The following is a 16202-nucleotide window of genomic DNA, read 5'->3' as shown; positions in this document are numbered from 1 at the left end:
TAACTGATAGGGGCTGTGACAAGAATTCAAGCATTCCTGCTTGGCAGGAAAAGGCAAGCCTCTGTTTTTATATTCTCAGCACAGAAACTTCCAGAGGTCACTGTGGTATCTGTTACTTGGATTTTTATCAGCTAGCTAGGCACTGAATGAAGGATTTGAATACTCTAACGATGGATGGTCACTTAGTCTAAACCTGAAAGAACATATGTGCATATTGTACATAAAACTGTTTGACCACCTGCACCCATTTGTGTGACACGCGGGTCCTCCCCTCCGTATCACAATGTACACGTCAAATAAAGGAAAGGTAAAAGGCAAGCACAATTAGGCAGAAGGGCCACACTGCAAAAGTAACCTGCCATGTTCCTACCCATTTTCTACCAAGAGAAATCTGTAGTAATGGGGCAAATATAGGGAAAAGGATTTCAGCTTCAGAGACTGAGTGGTTCATTTGTACATTTTACAGGATGTTTGAAAGCTATATTGCAGTTAAGGCATTAGCACATTGGGGCTGCAGATGGATTTCAAAATCAGACATTGAAACTTTATCATGAACAGATACAACATTCACCTGCTTTCCTAGGGAAATGACTGATACGTTGCCTTCCACAAGTTTCCAGTCCAAACCACCTCACTGTTTTGAAAGTTCACAGCCACTGACATTCTTAACTCACCTGTGCTCTATAAAGGGCCAGCATAAAAACACTGCAGCTTGGGCTCTGGGTTCCAGCCTCTCCAGCAAGAAAGCATCTGTTCATTTGTCTTGCTCTCTTTGCTCTTTATTTTTTCATACTTAGTAAAATCCATAGAGTGGTGACACTCAGCACAATGGTATTTTGCGGTGCACAATTCCCTGTTAACAGGAACGATGAGTCAGTTTGATTCCTTTCACTGCAGTCTGCCCGTGGTATGGCACTCGCAAGCCCTCGGTTTAGGGGTAAAAGCAGCAGAGATGAAAGAACAAAGGCAGAAATGAAGAAAAGCCCCTTCAGCCTGAGTGAAGGTGGATATGAACACTTATTATAGAGACACAACATTGACGTTAATTTCGTGTCTGTGCAACATGGTAATCCCATAAACCCAGATAATCCCTACACCCTCTAAACTATTCTTCTAAAATTGAAGGGATTAGGTGGTAAGATTTTTATTGTCTTGCCCTCTCAGCTGGCACTGGTACATGGGCTGAGGGTGGAATGGAGTGTCTTCCTCCTCTGCTAAGGCTTTACACTCCCCTTTGCAGAGGAAAACAATGCAGAAGCAGGGCCAGAGACACCACAGCATCCTGAAATGGGTATGGAGTCATATGTTTTGTTTGCCAACACCATGTAGCTTTGTTGTAAAACATATCAAGCTTGATTGTGCTTTCTCCTGCGCTAGTTTTGCACAAATCTATCTCCACGGAGCTCCATTCCAGGAATGTTAAAACTGACTCTCCTAGCCAGGTGGAACACAGAAAGGTGAAACCATCATTATTGTGGATACTCTTGACAGCAAGCAGTACTAAGTAGAAATGGAAGAAAAGTTTGGATGGGTAAATTTCAGTCCAAATGACCTTTGCAAGTCAGTCCCTATGAGAAATGTCAGTATCCCCTTTCATCTTGGCTCTGCCACAAGGAAAATAGGCAACTGGCCCATGTGGGTTTGTGACGGTGGTGGGAAAGGAATACCACCACAGCCTGACAGAACAGACCTGGCACTTCAATGGGTGTGTCCAGCTGTAGGCACAGCTATGCCTGCAAGGCAGACAGCATGTCTGTTAGATGACCCAGACCAGCGGCCAAGTGCCTTCAAAGGAAGACAGCTCTTGGACGCACCCGCTGCGCTGACCTCGCTGTGCCCACCGGACACAGAATGAAGGCTGCAGTGCCCGGCTCCAGCTGCCACCCCTCCGCAGCAGCAGACCCCAAGACCATGATCCCGTTGCATCTTTGCCTTGGTGCTGTCCACACAGCACAACCGTGTAGTATACACTGGGGCAGGAATGCAAACCAACACAAACCACAAAACAGTAAGCGATCCTCTAATCCAAGAATCTACTTCAGCAGTGATGGTTCGTGTGTTCCACCGTGGCATCCTTGGGAGCCCCGTGCTGAGGCTGGAGAGCAGAGATGAGCAGGAGCGGTGCACACAGGGGAAGACAACTCTGGCAAGGTTTTTCTGCGTTGCTGGCACTGACTCCTGTCTGTACTGGTGGCACTTACTGGTCTCCTGAAACTTTGCAACTGTTAGATGAACAATGCTAGCTTAATAAATGCAAATTATTTTCATAATGTGTTTTGACCGTTACTGACCTGGTTAGAATTACATATGTATATTAATGTGGAAAGAAAATATATCTTATCAATCCTAAGACCTGACTGCTTACCTTGAAAAACATGCTTTGGAAAACTTCGAAAGGATCTTCAGCCAGAAGGTGACATGTCTGATGTTTGAGGATCTAACAAGGATCTCTGCATTTGGGCCTTTTTTCTGTTCTCTTTGATGTATAAAACTTTGACAGGCAGTGGTTTAGTTTAAGTAAAATTTACGAAACTTTTCTTTTCATTGAGATACCTCTCTCCTGCAGTGTCTTCTTTCAACAAATAGAGATTTCAGCCAGGACTTAGGTTCATCCTCTGGCCAACAAGAATAAATCTCTCAGGAGAGGGAGGTGATTCCTCCTCCCACCCCTGCTTTCAAACAGATGGAAGGCAAAACCTTAGCAGTTAGCACACGGCTCCCTGATGTGACTTGGAAAGAAACAGAAATACTTGTAGACTTTCTTCTGGACCAGCAGTGTTCTGACCTTTGTAGCTCTCTCCTTGCTCAGTATCCATCACCTCAGTCCATTGAGTTCTCTTCAGCTTTCAGCTCAGTCTGCCTTGCCATGTCCCACGCACAGCAAGTGATGCTTCCCAGTCTGCTGCCTGGAGCGCTGCCCCACGCACGGCCACGCGGCCCGAGAGATCCCCATGCTGGCCCTTACAGGGACTCCCCTGATGACATTAATTCCTTCTGCAGCATGGGAGGGAGAAGTTATGTCAGCATCCAGGAGCCATCGCTCCGCTCGTGGTGGCTGGTTCTCAGCTGCTGATCACACTGGAATGAGCTGCCCGGTATGACTGCCTCCTGCGTGTGCTCTGTTTGTGGCTGGCCAGTCATTTATGTCTCCAAAATAGCGTTTATCCTATCTAGCAGTGCTAGAGCCAATTCTTTTTTTTTTTTTTTTTTTTCCCCCTCCTAGTAAGGCTTTGCTCAGCTATTGCTGGTGACCTGCCTGGGCTAACACTGACCCAGGCCTGCTGCTAGACGCAAACAGTGTCTCTCAGCACAGTAAGAACCATGATACCAGCACAGTCTAGCTTTATGCATCATTAGATAACAACCCTATCCCAGCCCAGTTATTTTTCATCTGAATTAGTGAAAATTAAGAAATAGTCCTGGCTACGGCACACATGGGTTCTAGTTCCTGCAGGACATCGGTCACTCTGGTTTAGAGAATAGGGTTTTCCTCCAAAGTGGTGGCAAATGCACTGGCAGGGAAGCAGACTGGGATCTTTCAGTCACAGTGGTATTTACACAGCCAAGATGCTTATATTGTGGGTTATACGAGCGGTTAGAGGGCCATGACAGAAAATGTGCACAAATGGCAGCCCTGCCTACTTCACTAGCCTGGCCAAAATACATTTCACCGCTTGCTTCCTCGCAGTCACAAGAAATCGTATAAACAACCAAACATAGTACCTTTAAATCCACTATAATTCTACTCTGTTAACATCTAATTACTGATTATAAGCATGTAATCACTGGCATGTAATCACTAATTATCTCTAGATACACCACCTGTTTTTGCTGTAGAGCATCAGTGTACTCTCCTGAAGCTATGAGCAGGGGGGTGGAAGGCAAGACCACTTCAGGTCTGCAATGGTTGATTAGGTCAAGTGCAATACCATGGAAACAAGGAAATCTCATCTTAGTCCTCAAAGTCCTGTCCAGGAATAAAAGCAGGCACAGAGAGGAGTAGCTGGTGTTCCCTGGGACAGGCTGGAAAGAGAGGGAGTCACGACAGCAGGCTGATGTTTGAAAGTAAGTCAGCATTTGCTGTCACAGCAAAGGCCAAAGGCGGAGTTCTTGAGTGAGAATGGCCAAGCCAGGCTTCATAGCTTGGGAGAAGATGCTGGATGATGTAATCCAGGAAGCAGGGAACAAACAGAACAGATGGAAAGAGACTGATTTTGAGAGGAAGTGAGGTGGACAGGGAGGCCAAACATGAACTCAGAGGAACTGGGCTCACTGCTCTTGAAGTGGATCTGGCAGAGTGTTTTGGGCTTCAAACTGATCCAGAATGGGTGTTTTCTTCTGTAAATCCACCTCATCCAGCCTCTAATGGTCCACTCCTCGTGAAATCAGACAGCTCTTCTTGTGATACAGTCTCACCCTTCCCCAGACTGTGATCCTGAAAATGCCCAGTGACCTGCAACCTATAGAAGATGTCTACAGGTTTACTTGGTAGTTCCTGGAAGTCTGGAGTTGTATCTCTGGGCTGGTCTTGAACTATCTCCATCTTCAGGCAAGGTGGCTGGAGCTGGGTCACCAGGTGTTCCTCCTTGTTAGTTCGAGTGGGTCCCGCTAGTTATGTAGGCTCTACCCAGGGTGGAATAGTCGGAGTTTCATACTGATGCCACAACTATACTTCTGAACTTCTTAAAAACATCACTTCTGTTGCCTTGTAAGAGCTTTATCTCTGGCACTTTTTGTCTTCGACAACTTCATGACTGAGTTTGCATCTGATTGTGATGCCTGCAGTGCCACAAGGGTTGTTGGGCACTGAGGAAGTGGTACTAGTCCTTCCCTAGAAGACAAGCAGAGGGAGAAGGAAGGAGAGGCCAGATTCCCCACAGGGAAATTTTCAGAATTCCTGTTCCACAACTATTATTTGTTAACATTTTGACTGTTGGCTCATTTCAAGAGAAAAAAAAACTAAACATGTTGAAATGTTGTAATTCCTCATAGATTTTGCTCAGCGCTAAACAAATCTGGGAACAAAGAGCATTACTCCATTTCAGAAATATTCTTGGAATAACCCAGCACAGAAGATTATAACTTCCAACTGCTCATCAGAGTAGTGATCTCTGTTAGCCTGACAGAGTCGGACAGCATACTAAAGTCAGTCTGTACGTGTTAGAAGTTATACCCTCCAACAATGCCACAACATTTTGCAATAGAAAATAACATGCTACAAACTGACTTCCCTTGTGGCTTTGACATGAAATGCTGTACAGGCTTTTGACAGTCAAATGTTTTTTCATCCTAACTCTGCAGTGGTTTGACTTCGGTAAAGGATTTCACAAAAGACGCTGCCCTGTTGTACAGCAGTCTGTCGGACGACTTCTGTGCCTGTGATGAAACCTCTCCCTGGTTCTCCAGATAAAGGGTCGTTTCCTCCCAACATTATTTCCATGTTAGACAACCATCTTGTTCCCATCTTTTCTAGTTAATAACAACACAAGGTATGTCCTCCCAGTCTCATCCATTAATGTCCCTTGTTCCGTATAGCACATCCAGGTGGGCAGGGCAGCGCGCTGGCCCTGCCGTGGGAAGCTGGGCACAGTCACAGGGTCACACATGAACTCATATGTCTAGGAACAAAAACATACCTATCGGCACTGGAAACTCTGTTCTGGAAAACGGTGACTTTAAACCAGCTGAACATCAGCTCCCAGCATGGCTTTGTGGCAAAGACAAGTAATGCTAGTCCCTGGGTACGTGAGCAGCCGCATCGCACGGGAGTACATACAGATGTATTTAACAGTGCTCTGCTATTGCCACACTGCCGTCAGTTCTAGCTGCCTGTGTTTCCAGTGGATGACAAAACTGCCACAATCATAGCAAAAGGACTGGGAAACATGCCTTGTGGTTTATTCTCAAGGACAATCGTTGTGTGTTATGTCACAGAAAAGGGTTAAGCGGAACTCGATCACAGTCTGTAAGGGCCGATATGGGGATGCGGATACTTGATACAGGTGGCCCCTGAAGCTCAAGGATGGATGTGTGTGAGCAGTCTGCTGGTCTACCGCTGGAACCTGAAGTTGAGCCCATTTAGAGGAGATATGGGATGCCCATTTTTAACAGCAAGGGCAGGATTCTGTTTTAGGTTCTTACTGCCCCTGTCGCATACTCCCCAGCACTAAAAGTGTAAATCAAAATCAGACGGTTTTCTGAAAGATATACAGAGTTGAGATGGAGAAACCCTTGATGTATAGAGCAGGCTGGAGGATCACAGAGATCTATTCTGACCTTCTCACCTACTGTCTCCTAAAATTCAGAAACTGCAGCATGGTGATGGGAGCACTAGCTACTGGCCTTCCCTTGTCGATGGAGATAGCCAGCCCATCAGTCGCCTGCCCTTCATGAACGTGCCATTTTTTTGGGGAATGAAAGAACCCCCCCATCTCTAACCTCTGCCTCTATATGTAAGTAGGACAAGCAGATCTTCTTGTCAAGTTTGGCTCTTTCACCATTTCTTCTGTGTTTGTCCTTGGCCTGACTCTTCCTGAGGTACATGAAATGCAATGCTGGAGGCTGTCCTGACATTGCTGCAAGGATGAATCAGCAAAACAACCCTGTTTATCTGGCACTCTGCTAAAACAGGACACCTCAGTAAATCAGCATTGCAGAGTAAGAGAAGGCAGCTCTGACTTTGCATGAAACAAGATAATTCCAACTAATTTCATCTTCTCTTCTTACCATGCATGTAACAAAGAGATGTGGTTTGTCAAACCCTGTAGGAAGCAGACGGGGATGAAGAAATTGGTGTGAACCTGCCACTGCCCTGCTGCTTCTGAACCTACAGACCTTAGAAGCAAATGAGCTATGAAACCAGATGTGCATTTATCATGCTAACAAAGTTATGCTGTCATTATGTCCCTTTCATGCACAATTAAAGAGCTGGTGCCTCCAGGCCCACAGGAAAACCAGTGTAAACCCCTTTTGTATTGACTTGACATCAAGGAAGGAAATGTCCTCACTCAGGACACGGCTCTCCTTTGCTTGAGCTTGTGAGCATTCGTGAAGGGGGGGATCAAATCTCGCCTAATGTCAACAGTTTATTTCCTTCAAATAACATTACGTTCTCCAAGTTGAATGAGCATTGTGGTCACAGCTACGGAGCCTGAGATGCTTCCCTCCCACCTCCTCAACTTTCTTTAAAGAGGCTGAGTAACTCCAGAAAAAAGAAGGAAGAATAAAAAGCTAAATGCTAAATACTGTGAATTTCTAGCAGGATTTTCTTCCTGCAAAGCCTTTGTGTTTCTCAGGGGTGAAACGGAAAGACGGGCTGACACACAATGCTAGAAAGCACTAGAAGTCATCCGATTCCCACAGCGTGAGCTCGGCTGCGGTGAGCACATCTGGACCTTGGCTGGTGCTCAGAGACCCTGGGAACCAATCAGCAGCCGGCTGTGTGGGAGCTGCGCCCAGAGCCGCGGGCGCGAGCCCCTCCTCGGCAGGGCAGAGACACGTGCTGCAGCACTTGAGAGGGCTTTGCGAAGAAACCTCGACGGTGGAGCTTGGTTGAGAAGAGGTGCAGACCCAGCCCCGTGGACCCCACTGATGAGCTGTGTCCCCCATGGGGCTGCCCAGGCGCTGGGGGTGTCACGGCCATGGGAGAAGACCCCCACCTCGGCAGTGACGTCGTGTCTCGCGTTCTCACAGTCACCTGGGAGAGAATGTTGGGTCATTTCTAAGACAGATGGCAGACAACAAAAACTCCAATGTTAATAAAGAAGGGCATTTAGTTTACCAAAATGGAGGTAAAAATGCAGATGTGATTGCTGACCACTGAAGGGAATGAACTTCTACAGCAGTGAGAGCAGGCAAGCGCTGTGCGCAGCAGCCCCTCGCTGCTTGCCAGCGCATCTGCCATCGCGTCCATCTGCCACCGCACCAGGGCCTCTGGCACCTCACGAACAGGCACCCGCCTCCGCTGTGAAGTCACTATTGCATCGTATGCAGAGGAAGGTGCTCCCTTTTGGTCCTTTACTAGCTCATGCTTTGAACGCGGTATTTGATTTCTGTTAACTGATAGATGCCCATGAAATCACCTAACTAAAGAACTCCAGGTATCTGCCATTGATCCTGAAATTATCCATTGCTTGATAAAATCCAGCCGTAGCATTTAGCACTGTGATTCTGTTTCACTAACAGTCTAAGACAAAAATAAGGGCCAATGGATTTCACCTTGTTAGTGAGATAAGGGAAACCTCTTGACCTCCTGGTGCAGTGAGCAACTTCCAGTGGCACAGGCAGCATTAAGTGAACAAGTAGCCACAATCTGGGATGTGCTTCACTTTTAAAAAATCCTTTTCTGTTTTTATTATAGATAGAATGATGTTGTGTAGAGCATCTGGGAATTAGGAACCGGCACAGAAGTCTGCCAACAGAAGATGCAGAGTTTGTCCAATTAAGAAACTGCCTGCCAGCCTGACAAACAGAAAATGAATTAGCAAAATCATTGGAAAATACCCAGCAGAGAACCACGATGCCTTGGCAGCGGTAGGCAATATGTCCCAGTATGACTTCTCTGTCAATACCTTTGCTGTTTGAATGATTCAGTTGGCAATTTAAATTCCCCTTCAAACATTTAAAAGATAACAGTTAGTAAGTGGGCAGCCTCACAGAGAAACGCAAGTTATACTGCGTGCTGTGCCTCTCACCGGTTACTCAGCAGACCGGGCAGTCGTCAGCTGGAGCCCGCGGTTCCCCTGCATGGGGACTAATGGGAAACCCAGCCGGACTCTGGCAGTAGATGATGAGAATAATGAGGGAAACCAGCACAGGGGCTGAGTGCAGAGAATCAGAAAACGCCCACCCCAGACATGGTGATTATGTCTGATCTTATTAACTAATCCTTTTGCAGAAAGGGATTTGCCTAAAGACCATTTCCCAGAAGGCACCATTCATAACTAGTGCGGTTCACCTTGTGACATGGCTGATTTCCATTTCTGAGTGGTGCTTAGTAAAAACAGTTCTTACTCAACGAGAAAGACACGGTCTAGTCGGATATAAATTAGGAGCTTGCCACTGCAAAACCTAATTTCACATAAAACAAATGTGTTCCCTAAATCAGAATGCTAGCCTATTTCTTTCTTTCAAGACGTGACCAGCAGTGCCCATCTGGCAGGCCCAGCTCAGCCTGCCGGACCGCGAGGGACAGGCGCTGTTCGTCCGGGGTCAAGACGTGAACGCAGCCCTGGAGCCGAGGAAATGCTCTGTGGGGCTGAAGTGTTGGTTCTGGTAGGTCCTGCGGCAGTGCCCGAGAACAGGCGTTCAAACGTCTGCCGTCGCCGTTCTCCTCAGGCTCAGGCTGGGAAGACAGCCCTTCCGTGGGATCTCCTCCCTGATCCGTATCGCTCATTTCCTTTACACAGACAAGAGAGAGGAGATCTAGTTTGCCGGCAGCATTTGAAGACGCACCACTGATGACTGTTTGCCTGAAAAGCATTTTTATCAACTAGCATATAAACATGTGATTTAAAGAAAACAAAATGTGCTTAATTACAGGGGACAGACATTTTGTCATTGCATAATTAAAAGCTTCCAATCTGATCTGAGACATACATAGACAGAAATATAAATAATGCATTCTGCTGGGCTCAAAAGCAAGGCTATTGCAGTGAACACACACTGAACCCAAGCTTCAGTTTTCATGGTATTCTTGAACTAGAGGCCTTACAACACCTAACAAAAAGAATCTTAAAAGCAAATGGCAATTTGAGAAGTACAATCAATAATTGTTTTTTATAGAGTGAATAATTTCCATTAAAGGTCAGATTTTAAAGCCTTCACTTCTTAGAAGAGCCCTCATACTCCTTTACTGGTCCAGATAACTTCAGTGCAATCATTTATGCAGCAAGGCACTAGGAAAGATAAACACTAGAATCAGGATTTGAATAAATATTGCTATTAAAGTACAATGCTGAAACTTTTGCACATTTGCAGAACCAGACAAAGGCCAGGCCCTGTTCCAAGGAATTTTCATTCCCCATAAAGCTGCACAACCATATGGAGAGGTCCCAGCCCAAGCAAGGGGCTCACTCCACCTTCACGGTGGTCAGTGCAGTCTGCGGCTCAGGAGCACGCTTTCCGTCCCGAGAAAGGCTTGCTTCCTCAACTGCTGTTACTTGGCACCTGGAAGGCAGGGGCTCTGCTCACTGTCTAAAGTATTCTGGCCACCGGCTCTGAAATCAGCAGATGTGTAAATTTTCCCCCTTGCTAAGGGCAGAAGCTGGCTGAGATGCTTTTCATCTGCTGCTCAGTGGATCCAGCTTGCAGCAGGAGAAGGAGAAATTCATTCACGCTAAGGAAGTCCCTAAGGAAGGTAAGGACCTGGTGGGCAGCCACTTTGCATCTATTTGGACAGTACTGGTGGTCTTGCTGCTAAGCTTCTGGTTACAGAGGGAGAACATGTGCCAGGAGAGCCCAAACTGCAGCACAAACTCATTCCGGCTACGTGAAGGGACGCTTCCTTAGCTGCCAGGCACTGCTGCTGCCCCTGCACTGGAGGCATGACCGCAAGCACCGCGCAGGCAGCAGCGCGGGGCTCTCCTCCTGGCGCACATGCCGGGCGGGCCAGCAGCTCTGGCGCAGGCACGAAGCCCGTGGCGGTGAGGTCCATGAAGCCACAAAGCCAGGGCAGCTGCATATTAAAGTTCATGTAGGATCACAAGAAGAACCAAATTTAATCCTCTCTGGTGTTGCTTTAGAGAAAGTAAGGGCAGGCACTGGCCAGCATTTTACTCTGCTGTGTAACACAGTGCTGTTAAAGTAACTCACCCGGGTTTGCTGACACGCTCTGTTTAGAGCATCCTCTCTTCTCCTAACCCTTCCGACCTGAATAATTAGTCAAAAATTCAGGGTCTTGCAGTTGTTCCACTAAGGTGGCGAAAAATGGGACAGAGTCAATGATGCTGGTTTAAGTCCAGTTACAAAAGCAGACTGCTTCCCAGAGTGCACAGGGAGGGAAACAGTCCCAAACTTTGCAAAGGGAAGGAGACAGTCCCAAACCACTTCCTCCCTCATCACCTCAGGCCTGCATCATGCAGTGCCCGCAGACTCCCTCTCCAGGCGTGATCTTGGGGTCACTGTTCTCGACGGGTCAGGCTCCGTGTGAATTTCTGTGTAAGTGGAACCGCCAGTCGTCGGAGGACTAGCAGAGACAATGGCCCTGCTTTGTTTTCACAAATAAAGGCCGGAAAAAGTGTAACTGACAACGTCCCGTAACACAAATGGGTGGTGAGAGAAATTATTTGCCAGGATGTTGAGCCCAGGTCCTATGTACGTTTGTCCTCTACACAGAAATGAGCCCTTGGAAGAAGAACCTTAAGTCAGACCTCCGGTTCTGGTGCTGCGTGGCAGATGCAGCCCGTTTCAGACGCGGGCGCGGCTGTCCCGCAGCCTCCCCGACGGCGCGGCGCTGGGGCCCGCAGAGCGCGCGCAGCAGCCGGTACGCGGAGCCCGCTCGGGCCGCTGGGCCCGCTCGCGCTCGCCCGGCGGAACACGCGCGCCCACGCGCGAGCTCAGCCGTTGTGCCGCGAACGCGCCTCGCGCAGCCACGCGCAGCCACCCGCAGCCTCGCGCCTGGGCCCGCCTGCGCGGGAAGCGCCCCGCGCGCGTGCCGGGCTGCCCGCCGCCCCCCCGCCGGTTCGCTGCGCGCCAGCCGCGCGGAGCGCCACGCGCACAGCCAGCAGCGCGGGGCCCCGCGCGGCCCCGGCCAGCGGCCTCACCGCTGCCGCCCCTCGGGAGCCGGCACCGCGCCCCGCCCCAGCGGAGGCGGGAGCGGGCGCGCTAGGCCCGCGCCGACTGCTGGACGCGACCGGCTGCGCTGCTCCGGAGCGCTCGCCACCGCCCCCCAAGCGAAGCCGGGGAGCGCGCCCGCCCCGCCTGGCTGCCGGCACTGCCGAACCTTCCCCGCCCCGCGCCCCGCCCCGCCCCGCCCGGAGCCGCCCGCGCCCGCCGCCCCGTCCCGTCCGGTCTGGTCCCGGCGGCGCGGCGGGCATGGCGGCGGGCGGGCGGCGTGACGACGAGGAGTTGCCGGTTTACCTGGCGCGGCCGGGTACGGCCGTGACGCCCCGGCAGAAGCGCGGCGGGCTCTTCTGCAGCGTCGAGGGCGCCTTCGAGAGCAAGACCCTGGACTTCGGCGCGCTGCGCGTCGGGCAGCGCCGCGCCCCGCCGCCCGCCCGCGCCAGCCCCGAGCCCGGCTCCGGCCCCGGCTCCGGCTCCAAGCCCGGCTCGGCCCCCGGCCGCGACTCGGGCGCCGGCGAGCTCCACGCCGGCCCCGACGAAGAGCGGCTCCAGAACCCGGCCTCCGCGGACGACAGGGTAAGGACCGGGCCGGGGCGCGGGGCGGCGGCACGGGGGCCCGGCGGGGCGGGGGCGGCTCCGGGTCCCGGGCGGCGTGGGGGGGTCGGCCCCTGCGCCGTCCCCGGGGGAGCCGCGGGCTGTTCGGCTGCGGCTGCCCGCGGAGGAAGGGCTCGGCCAGCGCGTGCCGGCGGCCCCCCGGCGCGGTCGGAGGGTCCCCGCCGTTACCGGCAGCGGTGCAGCTGAGCGCGGGCGCGGCTGGCTCGGTTTACTGCAGTTGCTCTTTTTATACTTGTGTGAAAAAATACCCGCTGCCCCTCGCCCCGAAAAAAGAGGGGGATTTGGAGTTGTTACTCGAAAGCAGGCTGATGCTCGTCTCACATCGGCACCAATCGCAAGCCCCGCGTCGGAAGAGAGGGACATCACATGGGTCTGGACGTGGCACCACTGGAGGTGCCATCATGCACAAAGTTTCTCAGCTTGTGCCAAACTCAGGGTGATAATTGCATTCATCCGTCTCTGCAGCCTAGGTCCTTTTGCCAGAGGTTGAGATGCTTGCCTTTTTGGTTCTGGTCCCACTTACACCCATGTGAGTCTGGCAGAAAGGCAGTTGGGTTAACAGTGTTAAGTTCCTCAGGTGCGATTTCTGTGAGCCTGTTGCTCGTTTCCGTACGAGGTGGGTAAGGCTGCTGGCTGCCCTGTTGGTAAGTGAGTTCATTTGGGGCTGAACTTTTTAGTAGGTAATTGTCTTAAGGGCACTGGTTTTCAAGAGTGAACAGGGTAAATTAATAAAACCCATTTTTAAAAATGGAAGCAAAAATCACTGAGGCAAACAGTGAGCCTGCACTTAGCCTGAGAAGTGGTGTGGTTGTCTCAGGGCTCTGCAGAAACCTGAACTTGTGTCCAGGGTGTGAACCTTGATAAACTGCAGACGTTCGTGACCTCGCAGCTAGAGCCTGATGGGAGCAGAAGCTCTGAAGTGCGATGACTTGGCCTGGTCTGGTTTTGGGGAAGAACATCAGGCTGTTCTTGACATCAGCTGACTTCTGCAGGAACTTCTACCTAGGCAGTGGGTTGCTTTGGGGTTTCTTCATTGCTGTTTAATTTCTTTAGGCTCTGCTTTTTGGTTTCTTATTGGCACACTATTTGGTTCCTGTTCTTGAGCTTTGCTCCTTTACAGACTGTTTTACAGAGTCAGGAACATTAATGTTATTCCTCTCAGTACCTTGTCCATATGGTTTGAATAGCAGCTGCAGAACTGACTGCAGCATTACTAATTTTGTGCTGCTGCTTGCTGAAAAAGAAACGGAAACTCATGACTACCTGCCTGCAGGCTTTGCTATGAGCTTTTCTTTGTTAGCCATACCAAAAATTTGAACAGTCGTATTCCCTTATAAGGTCTTATGTGTAGACCCTTATCTCTGAAGTTTCATAGCTGAGGTTTTCCTTCAACAGCTCCTCTCTTCTGATGATTTCTACTCCCAGATTTCTTCCTCTAAGGCCTTCCACCTGATAAGCATCAGCAACTAAACCCTTTTTATCTGCACGTCTTGTCTAAGAAGGTGGGAAGCTTCATATATAAATGTTCTTGTGCATACACAGCTGGAAGGAATCATATCACTTGGTACTACAACTTTCAAGTTTAGGAGTGTCTAGAGTACAACTGTCCCGATGGGAAACACCCGTTGTGCGTACTCAGCCATGCTGTGTACCTACACAGCCACAGGCAGTTAGCTTGTGTTGAACTCTGCAGCTTCAGAGCACACAAAGGCTTTTTTTGTCAAGGCAAATCGAACTTCTTTGAATAATTTCACAGATTAAGAAACAGAGTGAGACATTAAGTCATCTACCCTTGACCAAGCAACTTGTTTATTAGGAAAGCTGAGAGTAAGAGACTTGCCCGCGCACAAGGCAGCAGAGTTGCTTCTCCTAATTTTTGCAGTGAGGAGTTTCTTGGAAGTACAACATTTTTTTTGTAATGGCATTAATTACAATTAAAGCACCAGCCTTTCTGCAGGAAGACGACTGCAATGGGCAAGTGCCTGGTGATAATGTGTGTCATACAACCTGTCAGTGTAATACAGGCCCGGGTAGGTGTTTCATCCTCCCTTTGCTTTATCACAAAGTCTATTGCAAGGACAAAAACTGATCCGTGGATTTGGGCACAGTGAAGCCGTAGTTACACTACAGCAAGGGATATGGCTAAGAGCAGTTAGGTGCCATGTCTTTGCTCCATCAGTGGGAATGTGAGCTCTGCCAGTTGGTTCAGGGACAGGGAGAGTGACTGGTCTTGGGCAGGGGTGGCTGCTAGAGGAGGCTACAGAGGCTGCTGCCCGCCTGCCCGTGCAGGCGGATGGACTTGCTACAGCAAGGGTTGTTGTTGCAGAACACTTAAGATTTGGAGCGACAATGTTGGGGGACCAGATTCTGCTGCCATCTCGACTATTCACAAAGTCCTTATTTAACAAGAGCAATTTAACTTGGTGCAGGTTTCCGTCAGTAATAGCATATGTGGACTCTACCCTTGTGAAGTTTCCTGCAGTTTTCCTTGAGAGCTGCCTTGCCTTTTCTCTAACCAGAGTGGATTACAACACCATAATGAAGTCCAGGAGTTTCTCTGTAGGTCACAGACAACAGTCTGGATTCCTGTGGTAAGGATGTTCACCGCGGGCTAGTAAAGTATGAATAGATACTGGAGAGCTGTGCCACTCGCTTTGAGGAGTGGGCAAGGAGCTCTACATAGTAAAGGGACACCTCTGTGCTCCGTGCCTGGGAAGAAGGTAAACCAGAAGTCTGTGCTAGCCTCCTCCATGTACCTTCTTGCTGCTCAGCCATGCAGAGACCCTGCTTCTTCATCCTCCTGTTCAGTAACGCAGGCAGGAGCACTCGGCTTGTTACACTTAACCCGAGATGTTTCATCCCATCCTACTGCATGGTTCTGCGGTGAAGTCGTAATTTCCAAGGCAACTGGCTGTGGTCCCACAAACACCGGATTGCAGCTTCACCGCAGGCTGGGGCAGCTCCATCAGCCTGCCAGTTGGGGAGGGGGAGGAGGAGGAGGAAGAGTAGGAGGAGAAGGAGGAGGCTCCCACCGTTCGCAGGAGCCAGGAGTATGGGGAAACTACTGGGCAGTGAAAGCAGGCGAGGGGTCCATCTCCTCCAGAAGACCTGCTGGAGCCAATCCTTGCTTTCTCCTGGAGGTGGCTGGTGTCCCATGTGCCTCGTCGTGTCCAGTTGTGGGACACCACTCAGAGTCAGTTTGTGATAAATCCTGGAAAGACAGCTGCCTCAAATGGAGAAGGAAGCTTGAACTAACTGGATTCTCTCTTCGTTTTTCTGACACTTGTAAAATGTGCTGTGAGTTCAGCATTCAGCTTTTTTTTTTGTTTCCATTGCCAGTAATTTATAGCAGAAACACCAAGCCAACTGCAATCTTTTCCTTACCAGTGAGCTTAGCGTTTCCTTACCAGTGAGCTTAGCGTGATCTAAAAGTTGCAATTGTGCACTGCCTTTTGGCACAGTTTAAAATCTTGCATTTGTGGAAGGGATCATAAAGCACTTTGATAGCATTAATTCATAACCTCAGTATCACCCCACTCAGCAGAGAGCTGAGAACAAGTTTTTGTTCTGGTTCTACTTTTTCCTTCTTTAAGAGAAGGATTTGGAGTTACATTATTTCTGGTATTTCTACAAACAATAGGAACAAACCCAAGCCACAGAACCAGTTCCCACAGTGCAAATACAACAGTGAAACCTGTATTATAATTCATGGAGTTTGACACGGAGTACTCTGATCTTTATTTTAAAAAATCCCACACATTTTTGTTTGTTTTTTAAGAAATCTGATGCCTGAAGCATGACAATAA

At 49.5% G+C, this 16202-nt stretch overlaps 1 protein-coding gene across 2 annotated transcripts in view; it reads left to right on the top strand.

Annotated features, from left to right (window-relative positions):
• The first annotated feature begins 1164 nt into the window (after positions 1–1164).
• Positions 1165–16202, top strand: part of DPYSL3 (dihydropyrimidinase like 3) — a 47482-nt gene continuing 32444 nt past the window's right edge. The window contains exon 1 of one of the 2 annotated variants that reach the window (XM_086758519.1): positions 1165–1291. In XM_086758519.1, coding sequence (XP_086614645.1) covers positions 1250–1291 — 42 coding nt within the window. In that variant the 5' untranslated portion in view covers positions 1165–1249. Of the gene's footprint in view, positions 1292–11977; positions 12358–16202 lie in introns of those variants that run through there. The other variant, XM_086758518.1, reaches the window with a different exon arrangement.

The sequence above is a fragment of the Chlamydotis macqueenii genome, chromosome 14 (genome assembly GCF_036417535.1).
Source record: "Chlamydotis macqueenii isolate bChlMac1 chromosome 14, bChlMac1.mat, whole genome shotgun sequence".
NCBI classification, from domain to species: Eukaryota; Metazoa; Chordata; class Aves; order Otidiformes; family Otididae; genus Chlamydotis; species Chlamydotis macqueenii.
This window is presented reverse-complemented; position numbering and strand designations above follow the sequence as displayed.